Source organism: Platalea leucorodia, assembly GCF_965183815.1.
Source record: "Platalea leucorodia genome assembly, chromosome: 12".
NCBI lineage: Eukaryota > Metazoa > Chordata > Aves > Pelecaniformes > Threskiornithidae > Platalea > Platalea leucorodia.
The window spans coordinates 4,831,250-4,854,834 of record NC_138834.1 but is presented as its reverse complement, the minus strand read 5'-3'; the positions used below and the strand labels follow the sequence as shown (position 1 = coordinate 4,854,834).

Sequence of the window (23,585 nt, the reverse complement as noted above, 5' to 3'; positions counted from 1 at the left end):
GAGATTTCATTTTTCCCCCCTAAGTCATAAAGCTCCTGTTTAACAAATTTGGAAGTTACAACTTCTAATTCTCTCTTTTCACAACAGGGTCAATCAGTTAAATGGCAGCTCTTGGGTGATTGCTAACTCTCTTTAGATAAAACGTACAGTTGGGTTGCCATCTCAAAATGTTGTCATGAGTTTCTCAGCAATGGTTTGCTTTCATGAAGCACCAGCTCCTGAAAAAGTTTAAAATCAAAACTATCACAGTCATTATTATGAAATAATCTTCTAGTCGTGGAGAAGGGTTTGAAAATGTGGGCTTATGAAGCATGAAGATAAACAAGAAAAACTATTGAACCCTCCCAACTCCACCCCATCATTTTTAAATCAAGCAGCATGATTTTTGGGGAAGTAACAAGACTGAACTTCTCTGAAGAGGGAAGCATGCACCGCTTCAGTGAAGTCCAAGTCTGTTCTGAATGCTTAAAAGGGAGTAAAGGGTTGCACAATTTTTCTGCCAGTCCTTTCTTTTCTAATGGTCTCTTACAATGTGGTGTTTGAGTATCCACCATTGTTTCCAGTTATTTCCACTTTGAGATCTGTCTGATTTCACCTGCGGAATCTGAGCCCTGTAGAAAGGAACCATCCATGAACATATAAATGTTTTTATGATTTAAGTACAGTGCTGAAAAAGTGCAAAACTACAAAGTGCACGGCTATTTTCAGAACCATGAGAGAAAGTTGAATATTTCCCAAATCTCAGTCTAACCAATACCCTACCTAAATATTTGCTAGCACAGTAGTTGCTGTGGGCCAGATCCTCAACAGTAGCGACTGCACTGTAGATTGGTGAGGGAGAGGGGGAAAGATGCCTCTGAGCCACCCAAGTGCTTCTCCGAATTCTGTGCAAAATGAGGTTCATTCCCACAGCTTCCCGCAGCCCTGCACAGGGACCAGCTGGAGCTGCAGGGAGACTGTCCTGCTGCTTCTGCTTCTCGTACGCTGCCTAGGTCAAGGGAACATACTTCACGCTAAACTAACAAAACTAATTGCAGGACTTTTGAGAAAGAAATCCGTTGTGCTACATGGATACCCATAGCAGCAGAAGTCTTGAAAAGGCAGCCCGTAGTCTTAATCTAACCAGTGGAAAAGGTATGAGTAGGCAGCTGAAACAAACTCTTGCTGATGGCAGAAAGGGTACTAAAAGCTTCACTGTTTCATCCGGGTAATGCGTTCGTGTCCCCCTGTCAGTCTCGTCTCCGATTCATCTTCACATGAACCTGAAAACTTGGAGGCAGTCTGTTTTATAAGAAAATAAATCAAATCTGAATGGGCAAGTAAGAACAATTTTTCTATTTTCTCATTCAGTTTTGTTCTTTGTAAATTTTGGGACATAGAATTTTATTTTTAAAAGCTGTTTTTACATTTTTATTTTATCTGCAGTTTTTTCCATGCTAATCCACAAAATGATTTGGAAGTGAACTGGTGTGGAAGGCAAATCTAGAGCAGGTCTAATGAAGCTGTGCTTTCAAATCAAAAGATGCACTTGCTGCCTCCAGTGAGGATTTTAAACATTTTAGTCATGTTTTTAAAGTTGCTTCACTTCTTCATAAGCTAACGTCTTTGCAGTAAGCTACCAGAAATAACCCTGTGGCAGTGCATAGGCGGGATCAAGGACTGAACCTCCTTAAAACATTTAAAAACATATTTTTCCCATGGTACTAAAATATTGCTAAAGGATGAAAATAAGTCTCGGCTCTATTGGTATTTAGCTCTACTTTTCTTATTCATGTTACTTCTCAAACCACAAAATCTTAAGAAAATCAGTGCCATTATCCGTGAAGCAAGTCATGTTTATTGTGAATATTTTAAAAAAGCCCATTAAGGTTATATTAATTAAGAATACAAAGAACAAAAGGCTCACATGCTCGTTTTGGCTTTGCTTCTGTAAGATTATAACCTTTTTCCTACATTTGCTATGCATGATTGTCTCAAATGGTGCAATCTAAGTAACGCTGAAGGTCCTGTATAATGTAAAATTTTTAGCATTTATCTCCTCTTCCAGTTTTCCTTCTGTTCATTTCTGTAATGAAATTTGAAACAATAGCTGATTTTCAGCAGCTCTATATTCCAAGAATAGAAGCTTATGAAGCTTTACGGAAGGCCGCAAAACTTGTCTCCAGCTGTTGGGTAGCCTCGTGAAGCCCAGTTGTACTCTCTGCATAATTCTGCACCGTCCTTGTAGACTGTACAGAATACTGCTGTGTTTGTAATGATACTGTTTTTCACTGACAGCTATTTTTCATCTGTCCAACTTCTTTCCATGCCTATTGAAACAGTTTTAGTTGAATATTTGCCTCCACAGATGGAGGGACCTAGCGGGTCATGTAGCCCATCTATTTATAACGGATGGCTGTTACCTACTGTATGTTTTCTGGCCTAGTTCTAAAATGAAACAGCTGTTGCCACAACTAAACTAAGCAACTAGAGGAAGTCTAATTACCTGCTCCAGAATATCCTAGAGCACAGTAATTAGGAAAATCAGATAGGAGACAAAGACAATTTCAAATTCTTTAGCCTGCTGAGGAATATTAAATTCTGCCAGCTACATCCTGAATAAGTGTCCTACTGACTGAGATATCTTTTAAAAGGTAAGACCTACTGCTACCATTAAGCCGACAACTCTTCTAAACCTTTGTTTGCTTGTTCTTCAGGAAAAACTCCCTGAAAATGAAACTTTTGTTAGAAACGTTGAAATGAGCCATTGCAATATTTCTTTAAAAAGTTCTATATTTTTTTTTTAGACCTGAAGTTTTATTAATTTAGATCCTAGTTGCCAAATTGTTTCAGCTGAATTAAAACTATTTTTTACAAGTTGTTAATTGTCCCAAATTGCAGTAGTAGAGCCACAGGTTAAGCCAGAAGACATTGAATTTCCTTAAGCATTTAGTATATGGAAAAGATGATGTAGAATGGCCGAGTTTAGTATGTTCGCAAGGATCATCTATTTCTGGTGCATTTGCTGCAGGCAAATTGTGTTGCATTGCAGACAGCAGTTGTGTTTTCAGTTGCAGGGGAAGCTCAGTCTTGCTGAGCCTATTCAGCAATCGATCAGATAAAAATTGTAATGTGGGGTCACCTGCTGCTGTGAATAAAGCTGATTCCTTTCACAGTGGTGCTGCCAACACCTCGCAAACCCGAGCAATTGAGCAAGTTCTTCCTATCCGTATTGACTATGGTTGCAGGTAGAGCTTTTCACTCTTCAGTACTCTGGGTGACATTCTGACAGAACTTTAAACGTACTAAGACCTGGTTTTCCCTACAAAGTCTAGAGGGCCACAGTAGTCCCAGCATTATAATGAAGATGTTTCTGGACCATTGCTTCTGTTTGCGTTAATTTTTACATGACAGCAATTTAATATAGTGTGTTTATAGAAGATTTCCTAGATTTTGATCATGGTACGCCCTGTGCTTAACAGGCACCTTCATCTTTGTGCAGCGTTTGATCTGTGACTTTCTGCACTGTTGAACATGTCTCAGATGTTTCTTTGCCTGTCAGCGGAGTAGAACTGCCTGAGCAGCGATCTGGTGCGGTTAGGTGCGGTTTCTTGCTATGTGCCCACTCCCCTTTCCATGTGTCATCTCATCTGTTCGACAGAAACTATGCCTACAGCGCAAGCTGCCTTCCTCTAATCTCTGCTAAATTGATGAAATGTGCAGCTCTCTGAAGGCTCTTCCTCGGCATGGATGGGTTTTTTAACAAAAGATGATAGGTAACTGATGGTCATATTTGCCTGCTGCGTTAATAGGTAAAAAAACAAAATGTGGCAACGAACACTCTACCTGTGGAAGAACTGGATCCTGGAGACGTTTTGGGTGGAAATAACATACTTTTCTTTTCAGTAGCTTTTTCTGAGACTGTGCTAAGTTGCTAGGCATCCTGCCATAGTCAGTTGGCTTTGGAAGCATTCACATCTTTTAAGTGCTTTTCCAACTTACTGAACAGTTTATGTTGTATCTAATTTCTGTTATATTGAGCCTGTGGTTAGATAACTGTGCCCCCTCAAGTTCCTAAATGTAGCTCAGGGGGATCACTTCTCTAAGTCATTGCTACACCCATCCTGAAAGTAATATTTTAACTGAATTCTCATATTCAGCCCAGGCTCCTTAGAATATCTACCAATAGAAGAATACCGCTTAAAGGATTGTTCTGTTTATGAGGCAGATGGCAATTTCTTGGCTTCCACAGAAGTAGATGGGATAGAAATTAATATCTTACAAATTTTATGAGTCACAGGCTGTAGTTTTTCTCATCCTAAAGGTAGAAGAGTAAAAGACCATATCCCACTGCTTATCAAATCACTTACAAGTACTCGATTGATTTTAATGGAAACAGAATATAGTTCCTCATGAGAGGAACTCAGCATCAAAATAGTACTTTGGGGAAAAAGCTGAAAAGATATTTATGTAGAAATAGCAATTGTGAAGTTCAGTATGAAATATCCAAGGAACCTGCGACATGACATACTGGATTAGTGCATGGATTTGTACCATACTCCATCGCCAGGATCAGGTAGTGCTTCAGGAAAGGGCACTGGATTTTCCCCCCTGCTGTTACCAAAAATACTTTCTTAAGCAGTTATGCAAGCCTTTTATTTCTTGCATTCAGTAGGAATTCATTCCTTAGTGCCAGAGTGATTCGCTTGAATCTTTTAATTTATGAAGCCCTGTTTTCATGAAATAATTAATCTTGTGTTCAAAGTACATAATCATAGTTATAAAATAAATTCTGAGTTTTTTCCAAAAGAATTTTCTAAAATGCTTTGTAAGTGTTCTCTATCTCATAATGTTAAAAAAAAAAACCAAACCAAAATATTAACATGCATTAAAAAAATAAGCTATGTTGTTCCCAGTACTTACAACTGCTGCATGCTGTGCAAGCTATCATAAATTAATCTAATATAGTCAGTCAGCCTTAATAAAACAAGTCTAGTTCTGTTCTTCATGTCTAGTTAAGGATTTCCAAGTTCTGTGTATTTCTTTCAATCATGTTACATGAAAATAGCAGACATAGTTAAGCTTTGTAAATAAACCTGCTGGAGTTAATTGCCCAGCTTAGACAGCTTTTTAATAACTCTAGCATGCCTTCATGTTAGACTATATTTTAGAATTTTGTGTTTATTGGTTTCCAAAGAAGTGTTTCTGTCAGCACGTGACATCTATCCGACTGTCTCGGTTTCCCTGCGGATTGCTCCCTGTGGTGACTGGAGCCTGGAAAGTTCCTTTCCTTCCTCGCGTTGGTCGCTCCGTACCTGAAGGGACAGACAGCCGCTGGGCACATCAGAGCACCGTTCCTCACTTAGACAGCGAGCTGTCAAATCGGTCATTTGAATGATGTTAGCCTTAGCAGAGTCATCTGAAAACAGTCCTTCATGTTAAATAGATCTAGCTCTAATGAGAACCTGCAGCCAGAGGGATGTGGGGGAGAAGAAGTGGAACCTCCCCTTCTGACAGCAGCCCCAAGCTCCGCTGCGTTAGCGCAGTCAGTTAGAGTGGAGCAGTCGGTTCACGCTGCGGTACTGCGCGCTCCCCCCCGCCGCATATCCCACGTGTCGGTCACTCACGAGAGCGTTTGTCTGAGGCGTCAAAGGTAACCACCAAGTTACAGAGCTGTGCTATGATTTTAAAGCTCAGCACATTCATGCATTTAAATATTTTAGTGAAAAAAAAAAGATAAAATTTATTCTTCTTTTCTGGGTATTTCAAACATATGCTGTAGTGCTAAGCAGTGCCATATACCTGTGTGTATATTCCTTTCTAGGTTGATCCACTTTTTACAAATGAAGTTAAGGAAAAAGTTAAAAGGTAAGAGGTTAATGTTAAGTCTTTTATCTGCTCCAACTGAAAGCAGTTGGCTGACTGGCTTTTTAAATCATGTGCATAAATGCTCTTTTGTATATACGAATGAACATACATGCACAGCTCTATATAACTAACAAACAGATGTGTACTGATTATTTGGCATGTAACATTCTCAGAGTAGGTATTCTACACATTTTAGATTTTAGACTAACCAGTAGATCTCTTCATGGTTTGTGTGTTAAATCACATCTGATTTAGTGTGATTTATATTTATTATTCTTTTGGGTCTTTTCATTTTTTCTTTCATCCTGGCTTCTGCAAGATTTTGGCATGCTTGCTGTTGCTGGGTAGATGAGTAGATGGACAAGATAACCCTGTACAGCTTTTTTCTGTCCCTAGTTTATATGGCTCCTGATTGAAGGATATAAATGTGAGAGAAACGAGATTTTTTTTGTGTGTCTGCAGAACCTAGAATTGTCTGACTTGAACAGAACAACCATATTATCTCTGATTGATAGTATCTGATAATAAAATCTGCATAAAATACGTGTCTTGCAATTCCATTTTTGGAGCAAGAGATATTGTTTTTTGTTTTCTATCATGGGAAACGTGACTCCTGTAATCATGCATTTATACTCCAGTTGATATGGTTATTTAGCTCTGCAGAAGCTGGATGTTACTGCACAGTCATAAAAGCAATGTTTAACAAAGTCTAGTTGACAATGAGGTGCTCTTAATGTCAAATGCACTTGTGTTGCCATCTGGCTTAGTGATCTCATGTTGAGGTTAAAGAGGCAGGAGCAGGCTCATCAAGCGGAGGAGACGCGAGCTTTCAAAAATGGATCACCAGTCTTAAAGATCTCATTCACTTCATCTGAGACTGAACACCCAATTACCCTATTTTCCCACCCTTCGCCCTTGATTTGATTGACCTTCATTAATCTGAGGAAGAGGAGGACAGTAGAAATGTAACCCTTCAGAACAGAAGAGTGCTTATCATAAAAGAGGAAGCAGAAGAGATCTTTCAGAACCACATTCCCTCCCCAAAAGCCAGCATCTGGAAAGTCAGCATCTCCTGCAGTTGACCATTCTGATGATCATGCTGCATTTCTCTAAGTATTTAAACTGTGTGTTTTTCACAAATCTCTGCATGCATCCTCTCTATACTACACAAATTCTTTATGGGAAAATTGCACCCCTATCCATTGAACTCAGATCCTTCATTTATGAGACTGATTGTGGTTAATAGAGCACAGTGTTAAGTGATCAACCGTAAAACTTCAGAATAACAGACAATGAAGTGGCAGATAGCAATGTGTAATTGAGTTTATAACTGCGTTTACAGATAGAAAGCTAACGTGGTAAAGTGGCTTGCCCATGGGCAAGCGATGTTAGCGTCAGAACCATGCCTGAATTGCTCTGACCACCTTCCGTCATTGCCCTAAGTTCTAGGAAGAATTGTTAGAGCATGTTCTTAGGAGGTGTCCTATTTGTGCATTGCATTTCTAGGGCACCTGGAGTACATTTACTACAGGAGGTGCCGCAAGATGATCTTCATGCTGCTATGAAAAGGTGCTTTGCTGTGGTGAACAGCTCCATTTCAGAGGGGATGTCTGCTGCAATTCTGGAGGTAATTGCATCTTGGCGGCAAGGTTTTTCACTGAGGTTACAGTGAATCTGAAACTGCCTTTTATCACTGGAAATGTGTGTCAACATTTTATGCCCAGGTTTCAAAGCTAGCGAAGACAAAACTAAAATATTTCTTTTTGCAAGTGATAGTAATTAAGGTTTTCTTCCCTTGAACTGACAGTTTTTTATGCTTTGTCTATTTATTCTTTAAAGGACAGAATGTAATTTTAACAATCCTGTTAAATTAACAATACAGACCTGAGATATAAGAATCATTCTGATTTACTGGGGTTGTCACTATTCTTGATTCAACATCCACTTCCTTATAATGTTGCTAGAATAGACTTTCATTTATTTTTACATCCTTTCAAAAAGCAATCTAAGAGCTGTAATTGGTTATTTAATTCTGAAATGATTAATGAATGAATGACATGCTCAGTTATTTTTTTTGCCATCAGTATTGAAAATTAATAACCAGGTTTATTTCATACCTGTCAAAGTAGGGCACTGCTTAGTATCAAATGCTTTCTAGGAAAAAAATAAATGTACTTAAAGTGGAAGCTCTTTGGGCAGATGCCTTTTGCTATTCAGTGGGTTTTGGTGACTGCTGAATGCTGGTTTGTGATGATCTCAGGAGATCACAGAAACTATTACATGATTTCTAATAATGGATCTTCTATTTCTGTTTCTAATGAGTAATCACATGTTGCATTTCCAGCATGCTTTTCTTCCACACACCTGAAAGTCCTTCACAAGTAGGAACTAAGTGAGCATTGTAAGAATTATGAAAGTCGGGTGATGGTGAGGTAGCAAATGTGTATTTCCTTTCTAAAATGCCAATGCTCAGAGGTGGAAGCAGCAGCTGTTTCACAGCAACAATACTCTATAAAGAATTGCTACAGACTGTGACATTTCCAAACCTATCAGTGTGGCAGGCTGGACAAATTTTGTGTGTTCGGTAGTTGAGATGAAATGGAGTGTACCGACACAGTACACAGCCACAACTAAGTCGATGACTTTAGAGAAGTAAAAGTTACGTAACTGCCACCTCCTCCTCACCAGTTCCGTGCTGCCCTCGGGACTACGCACGTCACAGCTGACCAAAACCCAATCTGATTTGTTTCCTGAGAGTGTCAGAGGGAGGGAAAAAAGGGGCAAAAAAGGCAGACCAGAATGACTGTTAAGAGACACAGCATCTGCCACAGAAGTGCAAGTGTGCTTGGCCTGATACAAGTTGTTATGCAAACTCAGGACTGACGGGACAATTGCTATAGTTTTTCCCCAAAATTTTCCCATCAGATTTGAGCAGTTAAAAGGCACTTTCCTTAGCTTTTATCAGGAGAGGGAGCAATCTTGTAAGCTCAGTGTCTTAACAAATATGTGGTAACTCAAAGCAAAAAGATAATGCCAGTTTACTTCAGCGGTAATGTTGAGCCTGCTTCAGGAATTATTGATTTTTGCCTTCCTCTTTTGAAGTTGCAGTTCTGACAAGTTTTGAATCTGATAAGACTAAATCAACAAGGAAAGTTTTTATTTGAGCTCTTCTCTGTGTGGCTGAACTATTCCATTATCCTGTCAGGGCTATTAAATAGTCAAATACCACCTCTAGTGGAAAGCTGTTCCTTTAAGTTTCCACTATACAGTTATGTTGACTAATTTATTCCCAATTCATACCCAGACCAGTCAAAAAAAAAAAAAAAAAGACACCCCCCCCCCCAACTGTTCTTCTCACTGAAAATTACTACACGAACAGAATAGTAAATACTTCAAGTTATATTTCTCTTCTTTCTCTAAGAACTACAAGACTATTCTGGCAAAAGAGCATTCCATGCAGGATGTCTTTATATACACTTGCCATGTTAGCTTCCTCCATTTTGATGTATTTTTTACATCAGAAAAAATTATATATTAGGATGAATCATCAAGAAGTATTAATTTTAATTTTTCATGCTGAATTTATTTTTATATGTATGTATATTTATATTAGGTAGTATTAATTTTTAATCTTACGTGTAGCTGTGCATATCATGTCCTAGGCTAGTCTTATGATTGATAATTTAATTCTACTGAAGATACTACCTTTACTAAAAACAAAGTTAATCAACATTTAATCTACCTTTAAGTCTCAATCTGAGTTTAACAGCTAAACGTGCTAAAATAAACTGGCAATTGACCACAGTGGAAAAATTAAATTCTCTCTTCTAAGTGCAAGGCTTGACCTATAGCAGGCTGTTAGCTATTTCCTTGTACGTGATGACTTTTTCATAAAAAGAAGAGAAAAATACCCTGCTCCCCTTTCTTCTGTTATTACATTGGTGGAATAACATCAAACCTAATAGTCGGGTTTGGTTTGTGTTCAGGTATAATCATGTGTTGAAGATAAAATGCAATTTCAAATATTCTGAAGTGGAATATTTCCTCCTGGAAAATCTATAACCATAGGTGTAACCCACGTCTTTCCCCCAGCCTCAGTCCTATATTGCCTTGTTGTTGAACAGTGGAGCAAGGGCAGCCTAATCTCTGAACTGCTAACTCATAACTTGGAGTTTATCATGGAAGTCACGTTAACAGGGATAAAAAGAGCTGGCATGCTTTCAGAAGCCTGAGCACGCTAGCTCAGGTGCATCTTGGTTACAAGGCAATGAGTTAGCACTGACAGGTACAAACTGAAATCTTGCGTTACAGGAAGGAGAGTCCCGAAGACATGGCCCAGGTGCTCGTGAGACAACAGCTCTGGTCCCAGCTGAGTCAGGATTTTCTACAAGCAGAATTAGGTCTTTAGTTATCTCTTGAGAACTATTGGAAGCGTGCTCTTCTGAGTACCTCAGACCTGTTTGAATTCTTCTTGTAAACTTATAAGGGTTTTGGTATTGTATGTCTGTTTACTGGACAGTTGTATGGTGGGATTTGATGACATGCTTATAAAATATCCTACTGTAAAAGCTTCTCTCTCAGAGGCAGTGACAATCTAATAAAGTCAAGTCCCTGCTTGAGATGGCCAGCAGTAGGAAGGGCCATCTGTTAAGATCTTGTTAAATTAATAAGGCAGAAAACTATGTATAAAAGTCTTTTGGGCCTAGGCTGGCGATAACATCTTGCTTGAATTTGGAAATGCAACTTTCCTTCTCTTGAAAGTTCAAAATTTAACAAGGTCGTGAATCTGTAAACAGTATTTTAGCATGGGATAAATAGATAATAGATAAATGAGATAAATATATAGTCATATCTATTTCAACTTGCCCTAAGGTATGAAAGAACTAGAAACCATAACTAATTACTTTGTCATCTAGTACTGATGTCTCAGAGATTTTGCGTAACAACTGATCTGTTTTTTTATTTGGCATTTGAAGAAGAGAAAACAAGCACTATAGCAAGCATTTAAAATACATCTCTTCCTCAGAAAACTCAGGAGTTCTGCATGCTCCTGGGCATGTGATGGTGAAAAAGGCACTACTGCTGGAAAATTTTGTAAGTTCTCTATATAGTTGATAAGAAAAAAGTTTTGACTGCAGCACCATTTCATCAGAGCACTTTTTCTGTGCTCTCAAGAGTATACCAACTGTTGTAAAAATCATTAGATTGTTACGCTTTTACCAAAAAAAAGCCAATTAAAAAAAAATCATAGGAAAGGGAGATGGCCAGATTTTATTCTGCTGTAGGGCAAAATCCAGTCTTAGACAACATAGGAAGTACAGACCTAGTAGTTTGGAATGTAAGCCATAGCAAACTATAAAAATAAAAAAAAAAATAAAAATGAAGGGATGTTGTAGAGCAGTAAAGTTGAAGAGGGGCCAACAAAACGATGCATAGGCTAGGAAGAAGAAAATGAGGGACAATCCAGAAGACAAAATAGTAAATAAAATCTGTATTTACTCTATAAGCCTTATACTGCTGGTTAGAAATGCTTATTGTGTAGCATGCTTCCAAAGCTGAAATTTGCACCCTGCATCCTTCTGAAATAGCATTAAAAGACATTTGCAGTCAGAATAATGTAACAAAACAGATGGCCAATGGACTAAAATGTTATTTTATGCTATTATTTGTGGAACCTAGGTCAGTAAATTATACATATTTTCAACAATGCAAATGATTCTCTTTACTGCTTAAAAATAGACTAAGTATCTAAATTAAATTGTAAGCTACTTCATGCAGTAGTTATTTACAGCCCAATCCATTTGTTTAAGGCTAGCTGGTATAAAGCCAGCCCCTCATCTTATGTATTTGGCCATCTGTTCTGTCTTTCAGTAGCTATAATTCATTGGTACCTATGTGTTTTGGGACCCAAAAGTTTTCTTATGATGTAGCAGTTACTGCCCTCCAACTCAATGAGACAGAACAAGTCTTTCCCTCGATTTCAGAAATTATGAAAAATGAAATATAAACTTAGTGATCAACTTCAATGAGTCATCAGCTATGTAGCATTCAGAAGCAGAAGTGAACAAACATATCTTATGACAATTTTTTTTTTAAGTGTGCGCGACAGTTCCATGTAAACTGCAGTACAGCAATGCTGTGCCAGCCTAAGCAGCGACACCATTAGGTCGGGCCCAACACAGAAGTGCCACAGGGCGCTCACATCTTTGATGATCGCTGTCGATGTGCAGCGCGCCGGCAGTGTCCACTGCTCACTGCCTCTGACGTGCTCGAAGCCACACTCCTCTCTGTCTCGCAGGTAGCTATTGTGGGGATAGTGGCACTTCCAGCCGTCAGTCCTCAGGTGGTTCTGCTGTGTTTTGTGCATTTTCTTCTTTCATTCTTTCTTTCTTTCTTTTTTTTAATGGTGCTCTTTCCCTTGAGCGGACAATAGCTTGTTTGGGAAGTAGCCAGACTTGAAATACTCTTACAGTTTTGTTGTTTAAAAGGAGAAATACAGAGAGGTGAGGAGAGAGCCTCAGGCAGGTGACAATGAACGCTGACACACTTCACTGCCACTATCAAGCTCTTGATTTTCAGTTCAGAAGTTCAGGTAAAATATCTTCATTCCCTGTTCACTGAACATGTTTGAATGAGATCAACAGCCAGCAGACTGAACACAAGAGCATTTAAGCCTGTCAATAGGAAGGGCTGAAAAAGAGCTGAACCAGAACTTCTGTCTCTCTTTGAGATGTTGGTGCTTCTGTGGGAACCCCGTGTTAGGTCTGTGGTTGGGTAATTAGAGCCCAAAGCAACTTCCTTGACCTGCAGATTCAAAAGCCGTCAGGCAGAGTAGGGCAGCGGTATCTCTCGTCTGCTGGGTGAACTTTGAAGTTCTACGAACTTCGCTGCACTGATAAGTAGATACTGTCATCGTACGTTTTGTAAATCTACCTTTGGAAAACAGATTTGCTTTGTTTAACAGTGAAGTCAGAGCAAATCACAAAATAATTTGTGGATGACCAAAACCCGTATTTCCTCTCACCAAAATGACTTCTTTTTTTATTTAAAAAAAAAAGCTGCATCTCAACAACTTTAGACACTTATCTAAGTTCAGAAATCTGGTCTGTAGTTTTTATATTTCTCATTTATTCTGGTTTGTGTTCACTTTGTTAAACTATTTGTTTAAATTCCTTCCAGCTGATCCAGTAGTTTCAGATATGAAGTGTAGAACAGGTTATTTCATTAAGGGTTATTATTATTTTTAGAGCTAACTGCTGCAAAGCAGATGTTCATGCCATAAGGACTACAGAATTTCTTTGTCCAGAGTAAATTTGTCTGCAGTGGTGGTTTAAACAGCATTTCTCTTGGATATTTTAAGCTATTAAGACATGTTGCTAAGTCACAGCAGTCCCTCACTGTTCAAAACATAATTGGTTCTGTACATTATCAATGAGGGTATTTTTGTCTTCAGTTTTGTCCGAAGTATAAAAAAGCATGGTTTTCTCCTTGGAGTTTTGTTTTCTTGCTATGTAGACTGAAGCAAAATTGCTCCCCATCCGGGAGTATAATGACAGTCATTAAAAATGCATTCACTCTGAAGTGACAGGGAATCAGTATGAAACAGATGATTGAAGATTGAGGGGAGTGAGTTTCTTTCTCTTGTTTGACGCTGTAATAATTGTACAATATAAGTTTTCCTGGTTTTACAGTCAGTGCATCTCAAGACTTCCAAATTAATCAATAGTAATTAAAGTTTCAGATCAGGATATGCATGAGTGAGAGTTAAGTGGCCAGGGTTTGCACACTAGTTACTTCAAAACCTAAGCTGTATTTTTAAAAGTTGCCAGGCATTAGATCTCTTGGAAATGATTTACCAGCCTTGAATGGATGCTGTGCTGCGTCTCTGCTCGTGATTCTGCAGGCAACCTGAAATGCTACGATGTTGAGCCCCACACGTCCTTTCCTTTTTTATGTATATACATACATGCGCACATACATATGCATACAAATAAATGAATAAATACATCAAGCAACCAGCCCATAATTTATGTGGAATCAAACCCTACTTCCTCAGATGCATTCCTTGTCTCTGAGGAGTCCCATACCAATAGCTTTGTAGATAATATGTTTTGAAAGCATAATGTGTTCTGGAAGCATAACCTTTTTTCTCTGCTCCTTGGTACAGTTCAGTCAGAAGGTGCATCACTGCATACTTCTCTGCATTCCCTGAACGCTCAAAGTCCAAGACAGGCTACACTAACAGATGCTGTCAAAAAAAAACCAACTTCCAGAGTCCTAGATGGCCAGTAGGAATCAGAACTGAGGAGAAGGAGCCAAGTGATTTCCACAGTCACCTTCACTGTCCTTGAACTGCCCACATCTGTCCAGTTCTGCACATTGTAGAAAATCTGTGAGAAGTGTGTTTTAATGGAACAAGAGAACAGATACTTTGTTGGGGAGACTGCCTTTTTGTGCTATGAACTAATCTTATCTATGCACAATACCAGCAGGAGTGACAGTGACAACCTTTGATCTGAACCTTAATTTTATCCTCTGCAAGCTTGCCATATGTCAGGAGCTTCCAATGGGAAACAAACTGCATACTTTGAGGTGGAAAATAGTAAAGGATGAAACAGCTATCCATTGACTTTCTGGATTGATTGCTTCTGATAATACATTCAAAGCTACAAGACTAACAAAAATATAAACAAACTATTTCAGAGAAGTTCCATATAGGAGATCACCATAGACATGGTGTTTTTCAACTAAAAAGTTGGAGAGATGGGAAGGAAGTTTGGTTTGTTGTTTCTGCTTTTAATTTTAAAATTGTCATCAGTAACATCTCAAAATCCCTGAATCCTAATAAACTGTTGTTTTCTTTCTCTGTATTCCTCTAGGCAATGGATTTAGAGATTCCAGTGCTGGCGAGGAACATTCCTGGGAATGCAGCAATAATAAAACATAAGGAAACAGGGCTGCTATTTTCAGATCCCCAGGTAAGAAAACAACAAATGCTTAGACCTTTCCCTTTCAAAAGTTTGGTTCATTTTCCATTACATGCTTTTGTCTGTTTGGAAACTCGGCTTTTACTCTCAGCAGTTTTTCTCGGATGCTCCTAAGCCTCTAGGTGTTAGACTGCCTTTCTCGAAGCCCTGCTGTTGTCTCACGTTCACTTTGCAGTTCACTAAACTTTTACTAGGTGTCAGCCTTGCTGAACGTTTGGCTGGCCTGGGCTGCTTCAGCGCCTGCCATCTGAGCGGCCCTCCGTTCTCAACTTTTTGCACTTTAGTTTTGCAGGTTCCATAAGCAAACCCTGGAAGAGATGCTATGCATATGTCCTGTTTCCCTTCAAGTGCTAACTGAAATATGAACTTGTATTAGATAAGCAGTAGCTAACCGAAGGAGAACTATGAGCCTGAAGTTTTAGATAATACATTATCTATAATTTCTAGCAGTAAGTGTTAATATAAAGCACTATTAGGCCCAAGATAGCGCTTGGTCAGAAAATAATTAGTGACTAAAATGAAGCAAAGTGTTAGAATGGGGTTTCTGTGAAGATAAGCAAGAGTAGGGAAAGAGGGAACACTACCCATATTTAAATGCTGGAAATTTTCATTTCAGTACATTTTCCTGCATTGTGGCTTTGCTGTTACAGATTTGTATATGTTGTGGAAGATGACTTCCAGACACAGATTCCCTTAGTGTTTTTATCCAACTCAAGATTAAAAAAAAACTTATTAGAATAGTCCATTTGATAAGTTTGAAAAGTAGAAAACGTATCATGTTTATTTACTTTGTGGAGTGTGTGATAAATGCATCCTATGAAGCTGTGTTTCAGGAAGGTGAGTTCTCTCTGTTAGTTTTGGAGGCTGTTTAAATAGAAAATTCTTGCAGCTCATGTTTCGTTTTGTTTTGTTTTCCTCGAATATTCAATGTTTCTGATGGTTTCTACAACAAAATTTCTTTGTCAACTTCTGGAATTTACTTTGCTGCAGAAGTATTCCCTCTTCTTGCAATAGCCCTTGGAACTGGGGTACTTCCAGGCTAGTGGAGGCTGAGATGTAAAGCTATTTGTAAAATTATTTGTACATGTATTCCCTGCAAAAAGCCCAGTGCCTTCCATATGCTTCTTCAAAACTTCAAGGATATATGATCGTGTTGAACACTCAGACTGATGGCTCTCCAGATATTAGTTCTGATTGATTGATAGATTCTGTTGTTTCCCTCAACATGCCAGTTACATTTGGCTTGCAATTCAAATACATTATTCATACCAGACCCAATTAGCTTCATCATACATCCTTGTAAGAAGCCTCTTCTGTGATCTCCAAGCATCCTACATTCCAAGTGTTTATTTGGAATTCAAGAGCAATTAAAAATATGCTATATATTTCCTCACTTAAAGGAAAGTGCAATTTTAAGCACAAAAGTAGTCCCAGTGACATCAGTGGCTCCGTACAAATGGCTAAGGACTTTCTTTTCTATCAGAACTGGAGTCACAGGCTGTAAATACGTCTAGAACGCTGTAACCTTAGTTTATATAAACCCCTTCTGTCTGAGCTCCCTTCTCTGCAGCGTGCTGTGCCAAAGATCAGAACCCCCCCTATTCTGCTGTTTGTTGACCCGCTTTTTGCTGTTATTCTCTCTCTGTAGCACGTAGAATGTCTTTTAAGTGAAGATGGTAACTTGCATCGCCATATTAGCTATCATACTCCTAGATGATATTTGCACTGGAATCACTAATGTCTGTGCAGTTACCCTATCTTAGAAAGCAAATATCCCTGCTTTCTCTGTAAAACAGCAATTGTATCTCATTTAATAAAAGCCCTTTTATACTTTCATTGGTGTCAAATAATGTATGAACTATCAAAATTTGCAAATGGGTCAAGAAAATACTTGTTTGCAGGCTAATACTCTAATCCCACTGCAGAGTTGTTGAAAAACTTTATTCTTGCAGAGATGAGCTCAGAATGCCAATCATCATCACTCATGGTTTCAAAGATAAAGTAACCATTTACTCTTGTTCCTTATCTCCCCAAACCATGTCAAATACAGTTTTTAAACCACTTACACAGTCTATCAGAGGTTGAGAGTTATATTAGATCAAAGAAATGCTATTAAGTTAGAACACTTACAGTTTCAAGGTATTCCTCATATTTTTATTATTGGAAGAAGGAATAGTCTGCCCATGGCACTTTGAATACTGCCTTAGAAGATTCAGTGTGACAACAGGGATGGGAAAGCATATATTCTGGGAAGAAGTTTTCTGGTTTTTTGTTACTCTGATTACTTTGACATCTTAAGCATCTGGTAAACTGTTTTCTGCTGTAACCTCAATTGCAGCACGTTAGTTAGGGGAAATGCTTTTAATCATACAGAGAGATGAGTATTGTATTCAGGTACCTGGGAAGTCTGTCTGTGTCTTGAGGAGTCTGGGCCACCAAAGATTTTTAAGAAAATGTCAAAGAAATTTTCATTGCTAAGTTTAGTGGATCCTATCTGGTTGTGATGACACAGACTGTATCATAGGTGAAAAGCAGAAAGCATTGCTTATTTTCAAGTTGTTCCTGATCTGGGGAGGGAAAGCTTTACAATACGGTTAGCTTAGATATGAGCAACTGTGTCTGGTCTGTGGACTGTCTTATCTTTTGAAAGCTAAATTAGAGTGATATAAATTGACCATTACACAATGAGAATCGTTTTAGATTGTGAATGCTGTTGGTTTTCTTCTTTTATTCTTGCTGAAAGTGAGCTTTTGTGGCTTAGAGAAAAGTAGGAGATTTTGTGCGTAACTGTAGTCATCGTTAACCATTTGCATATTAGGCTGAGGCTTCATGCCTGAAGCGTCAGTCGCTGAAGACAATACTCAGATGGAAACAGTTAATGTAAAAGTGAAAGCTGTGAATCGTTTTGTCCTTGGTACTACATTATCTGTGCACATCACTTTTAAATTATGGTTTGATCCTGCCACTGCTTGAATTTACAAGTTTATGGAATATTTGACACTGAGTTAATGGGACCTGAAATAAAAAAATAAGTGAGATAAGAATAGCCAGTGGCTTTTGGGCAATAAATAATGCAAAACCATGTTAAACTGGAAGACGCAAAGAGTTATTCAGCATCCTAAGTTTCAAAATTTATGTTCAGCATCTGTAAAAGCTCGCAGAAGGAGCTAAATAAACAGAAGGAGGTAAATAAACTTCAAAGCCAATAAGAGAGGGGCCAAGCATAAACAGAGTTTGAGAGAGAGCAGGACCTGGAAAGACTACTGTGAGCCGGGACAACTTTTGAAGTGGTGAGAGAGAAAGGCAGCTCCGCTGAGTACAGGCAGCAATACATTGGAGGTGCGTTGGTCTCCTCTGCCAAACGTGGGTCAATGCCACTTCTACCAGGGCTTCAAGCCAGAATATAGCCAAAGTCTTTAGACCATTGAACCTTCACACTGAACAGACTAATTTGCAATTTTTGGCAGTGCCAGCAACCACTGTTTATACTGCTCTAGAAATACTGGCCCGTTGCCCTGTGAAGTACACGGATGTGCCAGCTAAGTTCTGAGCTTTGCCTGCCACTAGGTAGATCTGTCGCTATTCTGCATTTACATCTGGCGTTTGCCTTCCCTGGGGTGATTCTCTGTTGTTTAAGAATCATGTTCTTTTATCTGCTGAAGCTGATATGAAATGGTTTAATTGCAGACTTACTTTCATTATATAAATAATATATTAACCATGCATCTTATTTTCATTATGCGTGAGCTGCGGCACCGGTGTAGTTCTTGTGGTAATTGAAGGAACATTCATTCTTTTTACTCAGTGCACTCATTTTCTAGCTTTATCTCCCAGATACCTGTATTTCTGGGTCTCTGCAAAATATTATAGAGAACTTCTTTTAGGTACCATATAGAGAAGCTGACATTTTCTTTAAAGATGATTGGTCAATTTACCAGGAGAAAAATATATTATGGATGTTGCTGTTGAAAAATGCCTGTATTTGAAGTGAAGTACTACCCATAAAAAGGGCATGTGCAATATCAGTTCTGGATGTACATAAGATGATCTTCTCCCCTGTTCTTTCTGGGTTGTGGCTAACTACCGAGGTTCAACTTTTACACTGTGTTTTTCTGTCGCATATATAGTAATTATACCCATTTCTGTATGTGGACAAAAGGCTTATTAGAAATACGGATGTCCCCCAAGTAGTAAGTTAGCATGCATAGCACCTCCTTCATTTTGGCTGCTGAAGTGCATACCCTTATGTTTGATAATTGAAAAGTAATTTGTGAATTTTGCCCCCTTTCACCAAAAATGAAGCTTACTTCACATCTACAATAAAATATGAGTGCACAAATATTTGTGCAAATATCACTTAATACTTAAAGCATAACAGCTGATACAGAGACATGTTATTACACCGTAAGTAGTTTGTATATTGTGGGCCTCTAGAAAAGAAAAATTAAATGCTCAATTTTCTGAAAGAGCTCCGAGTTCTGACTGTCTGCATTCTGCAAGTGGGAGCCCACGCTTCGGACTTACCACAAAACTACAACTGAAATGCAAGTCAGTTGGAGTTAAGGGAGGCACCTGAAAAATGAAGTTATTTCTACCTAAAGCTGAGTGTCCGAAACTGAAAACAAGCTAATCCAGCTGCTCGAAGAGTGTGAGGCAAAACCCAGATAAGTCATAATGAATCTTCCCATTGGCTTCCAGTCAGATTGCAAGTGACTTGTAGGTGGTCACATTTGATTAGTAGAAGTAGGGATAAAGCTGAGAAGTCCTTATTCTCCGCTTCCCGGTATTTTTCCATTTGCTGTTTCTCCCTCCTGCAGTTTCTCAGCTTTTATGCTTTGGACTCAGTTTGGCATTTTCCTGAAATTATCCCCAGCATTAAGTATTGTAACTGTGAATAAGGATCTCATTTCTTCTATCATTTACATGTTTCCAAGTTTTTGTCCTCTATATCCACATTTTAAAAGAATGCTAATAGGACTACCTGTCAAGAAATGTTACATTGCTGCCTCTGTTCTTAGGTAATTTACATAAATTATTTTTAAACATTACTTTAAATAAAATCCTCCACAGGAGCATAAAATTAAAGTTGGAACGTAGTTCAGTGTGAACAGTATTTATTACTGCGATTATACAGGCAATTGGATGAAGCCAGCATAAGTCATGTAAGACTTTCCCACCTTCCCTGTTCTGTATTCTTGGCAGACAGGGAGGAAGGAAAAGAACGTGTCTCTGAAGTTGGAGTCATGGGCTGTATCTGCAGCGTCTGATAGCCGCAGCCTCGGGGTACTCTAGACCAGACTCACCCATCTCCTCCAGGGACAGCTGCACGAGCAGTCAGAAAACACCCTCTTCAGAGCACGTGGGTCCCAAGGACGGACCTGAATACGCCAGATAAATTAGCACATACCTGAATGCAAGGTCCTTGTGGACGGAAAGCGGGCTGGATGTGACGCCTGTGGCCCTCGTGGCTATTCCAGAGGCCGCTCTTTCAGCACTGTGCGGACAGAGCAAAGATTACAAGCAGTACTGATTTTATGTAAAATAAGAGGTTATCGTTAATATGCATGTATGAAAATCCTCTTACTCTATTACCTAGTTACAAACCTTTCCAACAGAACTGACGTGCATCTCTGACTGTTTAAATTTCATGGCAGTGATGCATATATTGATAGTTTGTCTTGTCAGTGAGAGTCAAAGCAGTGATTATAACATGTTCGATGTGATTTCACATATCAGTGTTTCCCAGGGGTCAGGTTATAGTTATGTATTATGCATAGCCATCACTTGCATTACAACAGCAACATTGATTCTGTGGTAACCAAAAAGTTTATATCTGTGTACGTATTTATATACACTGTGTACTTAGGTTTTTAAGTATAGTTTGCTCGTTAACCTAGTGCTGATATGAACTCTGGTCTTATTTGTGATATTTCCTTTCATGGCTGACAGGTTGCGTAAATAATATATCTCCTTCTGCCATCCTTTTTGTCCCCCATGTCCCTACGCACCGATCTTCACTACCAATTGTGTAGTAATGTATTATCTTAATTTTCCATTGACACAATAGCTATCTGCTTTTCTGAGCCGAACCAAGACATTATTTTGCAAAGATCTGAGTACATTTGTAATCAAGCTGAAGTATTGGAAGTTGTCTCTTGATAGAAAATTAGACCAGCTGCTCAGAATAGATTAGTTCAGACATCAAATCTCCTTTCACATGTTTGAAGTTCACAATTTCTCTTCCCCAGAACTAAATTAGAGCAGCAGAGGAGCAGGCAAAGGAATAGTTATAATCTGCAAGGTCTAGCATTTTGCCTGGTAAAGTTAAAGGAAATTCATACCTGGCTTTTTTGCAGAGCTTGTTGAGCTAACACTGCTGTATCTGTAACTGCCCAGATGCAACTGCTCCGAAGAGCTTGTTGCTGCATGCCTGCTCTTATCTCTATACTGTGACTATATGTAGTGAGTTTCTTAGTCTTACCATAAAATTAACTAAAGATGTCACAGTAGCAATGAGATCTAAGCTTAGCTGAGCTGAGATCAAAAAATCTGATGCCAGCTGTCCTCCATGCAGGAAACCAGGTGAATTATTTAATTTATAACCAGCCTGGTTTTCTAACACTTGGGTTAGGCAAACAGCTTTTGTGTCATTAAATTTGTTGCCCATATTTGCCCTAGCAGCCTTGGGATTGTCTCTGATTTTAAATGTCTTAGTTGTTGGGATGCATAAATTAATATATAAAATAATTATTTATTGATCATTGTTTATAAATGAACTATGGTACTTGACCTTGAAAAATGACTTTGAACAGCTCCATATATTGGCTCACAGTTGAAGTGCTTTACCGAAATCAAGATATGGGTACAAGCTATTTCAGTACCATTAGAACTTCAAGGAACTTTTAATTTATTATTTTCTCTATCTTTTTTAGGAGTTTGTTGTGCTGTCCAAGAGTTTGATGAATAACCCCATTATGGAAAGAGAAATTGTAACAAGGGCCAAAGCCTACGTGAAGAAACATCATTCATGGGAAAGTGAAAAAAAAGCCTATCAGAATCTTGTCCTAAGACTCCAGTGAATTGCAAGACTACAGCTGATACCCAGCAGGCTGTGTAGAGCACTTTAACGATGGCTATGTAATTAGATTTGGGTTTCTCTTGGTTTCTTTTTAGAAGAGATAGTAAGACGTGCATTATTATTCTATTCAAACATAGCAGCATCACAGGAGTTGCCTGTTACTTCAAACTATCAAATTTATCTAATTCAGCACACTGTCTCTAGCGTACCAATTCATCACAGACCAGTATCATTTTGTAACATCACATAGGAGAAAAATACTCCTTGAGCAGACACAAAATTTTTGTTGTTGTAAGGCCTCAAAGGGAGGATGATTTCTTGTACGCAGTGGAGCACTCCACCACATAGAGCTTACATCAAATGTTCTGCTCATGTTGCATCCTAACCAAACTGCAGTAGCAGTTTTCTTCCCAATTATACCAATCTGAATGTATTCAGGTACATGGGACATGCACGTGCATGTTCATAAAGCCAAGAGTAGTTATATATACAGAGGAGTACAATAATATTAAGATGAAAGCTTTCTTAAGACTGAAAGATCAAGATGTCTGTTGACTGCATAAGGATCAGGGGGCCAAAGAGCATAGGGAGTGTTGATGCTTGGGGAAAGCGAGGAGTATAGGGCATGTTTTGTACTACCCTCTAAGTACCTGAATTGCTTTCGGATAAGCTGATGTGGCCTAACAGTCCTATGTCTGCATTTTCTCTTGGGTCCTAGGACTAGAGCAGGAAGGTCGGCACAGCACCCGACAGCCGTACACGGCTTCGGATTCCAGAACTGCACAGTGCTGCCCGCAGCAGCAAGACGTGCTTGCAGACAGAGATGATTTGTTACATAAACTACCTCTTAGTTTGCCAGTTTCTTTGGTACCTCTGTGATTTACTTATTTACTAAAAGATTTATGAGAGCTGTAAAAAGGGGTGAAGGGGGGGGGGAAGGTATTTTCAATTTACTATGTATTTTGGTACTGTTCATTCTCATTTGCGGCTTTCAGGATATATTGTAATATACTGCAGCAGGCTATTTTAAAGTGAGACTTATCTGTGCTTGAAGTCCATACTAATCATTCCTGCCAGCCCAGTGGTTATGGACATATCTTTAAATCCATAATTGGTCATCAAAGGACTTACATTTATAGAAAAAAAAGAGGGTCGTATTTTTAACTACTTGTTATTGGGAAACTCTCTTTGCTCTGTATAGGCTTAATCCTGCCCCCATGAGAACCAGTGAGAAGTTCTCTATTGATTTGAATGGTGGTTGTATCAGACTTTTCTTTGTAATAATGAAGTTCACTGTGTATTTTAAGCTTTCCTCTTTATTTTTGATGTTTTGAAACTGTTGGGACAGTAAACAAGAAAGTAACTTGAATGTCGTATATTGACTGCTCTGAAACTTCCCCTCCCTTCTATTGCAGTGGGCTTCTGCTCAGCATTGCCTTCGATAACACAGTCCCCAAGGGCCAAACTGGCCCGATTTCAAATATGAAAATTGCTACACTCCCTTTTGAGCACATTTTTCCTAAATATTTCTGGTGTGTCCTTGGACGTGCTGGGACGTAAGTACCTCTGCACTAGTTCTCAGTTTAAAAGCCACCAGCCAACATCTACCACTGAACAGTTTCTAAATCTGCAAGTGAATCAGCCGGTTGGGTTTTCCCTGCTGCCTCAGGAGG

General features: G+C 38.8%; 1 protein-coding gene across 5 annotated transcripts in view; it reads left to right on the top strand.

The window, feature by feature from the left end:
• GLT1D1 (glycosyltransferase 1 domain containing 1) overlaps nucleotides 1-23,249 on the top strand; it is a 128,483-nt gene extending 105,234 nt beyond the window's left edge. For 3 of the 5 annotated variants that reach the window (XM_082325496.1, XM_082325497.1, XM_082325498.1), the window contains 4 exons: nucleotides 5,804-5,847; nucleotides 7,354-7,474; nucleotides 14,727-14,825; nucleotides 21,767-23,249. In XM_082325496.1, coding sequence (XP_082181622.1) covers nucleotides 5,804-5,847; nucleotides 7,354-7,474; nucleotides 14,727-14,825; nucleotides 21,767-21,913 — 411 coding nt within the window. In that variant the 3' untranslated portion in view covers nucleotides 21,914-23,249. Of the gene's footprint in view, nucleotides 1-5,803; nucleotides 5,848-7,353; nucleotides 7,475-10,823; nucleotides 10,942-14,726; nucleotides 14,826-21,766 lie in introns of those variants that run through there. The other 2 variants (XM_082325499.1, XM_082325500.1) reach the window with 2 other exon arrangements.
• Nucleotides 23,250-23,585: the final 336 nt, after the last annotated feature.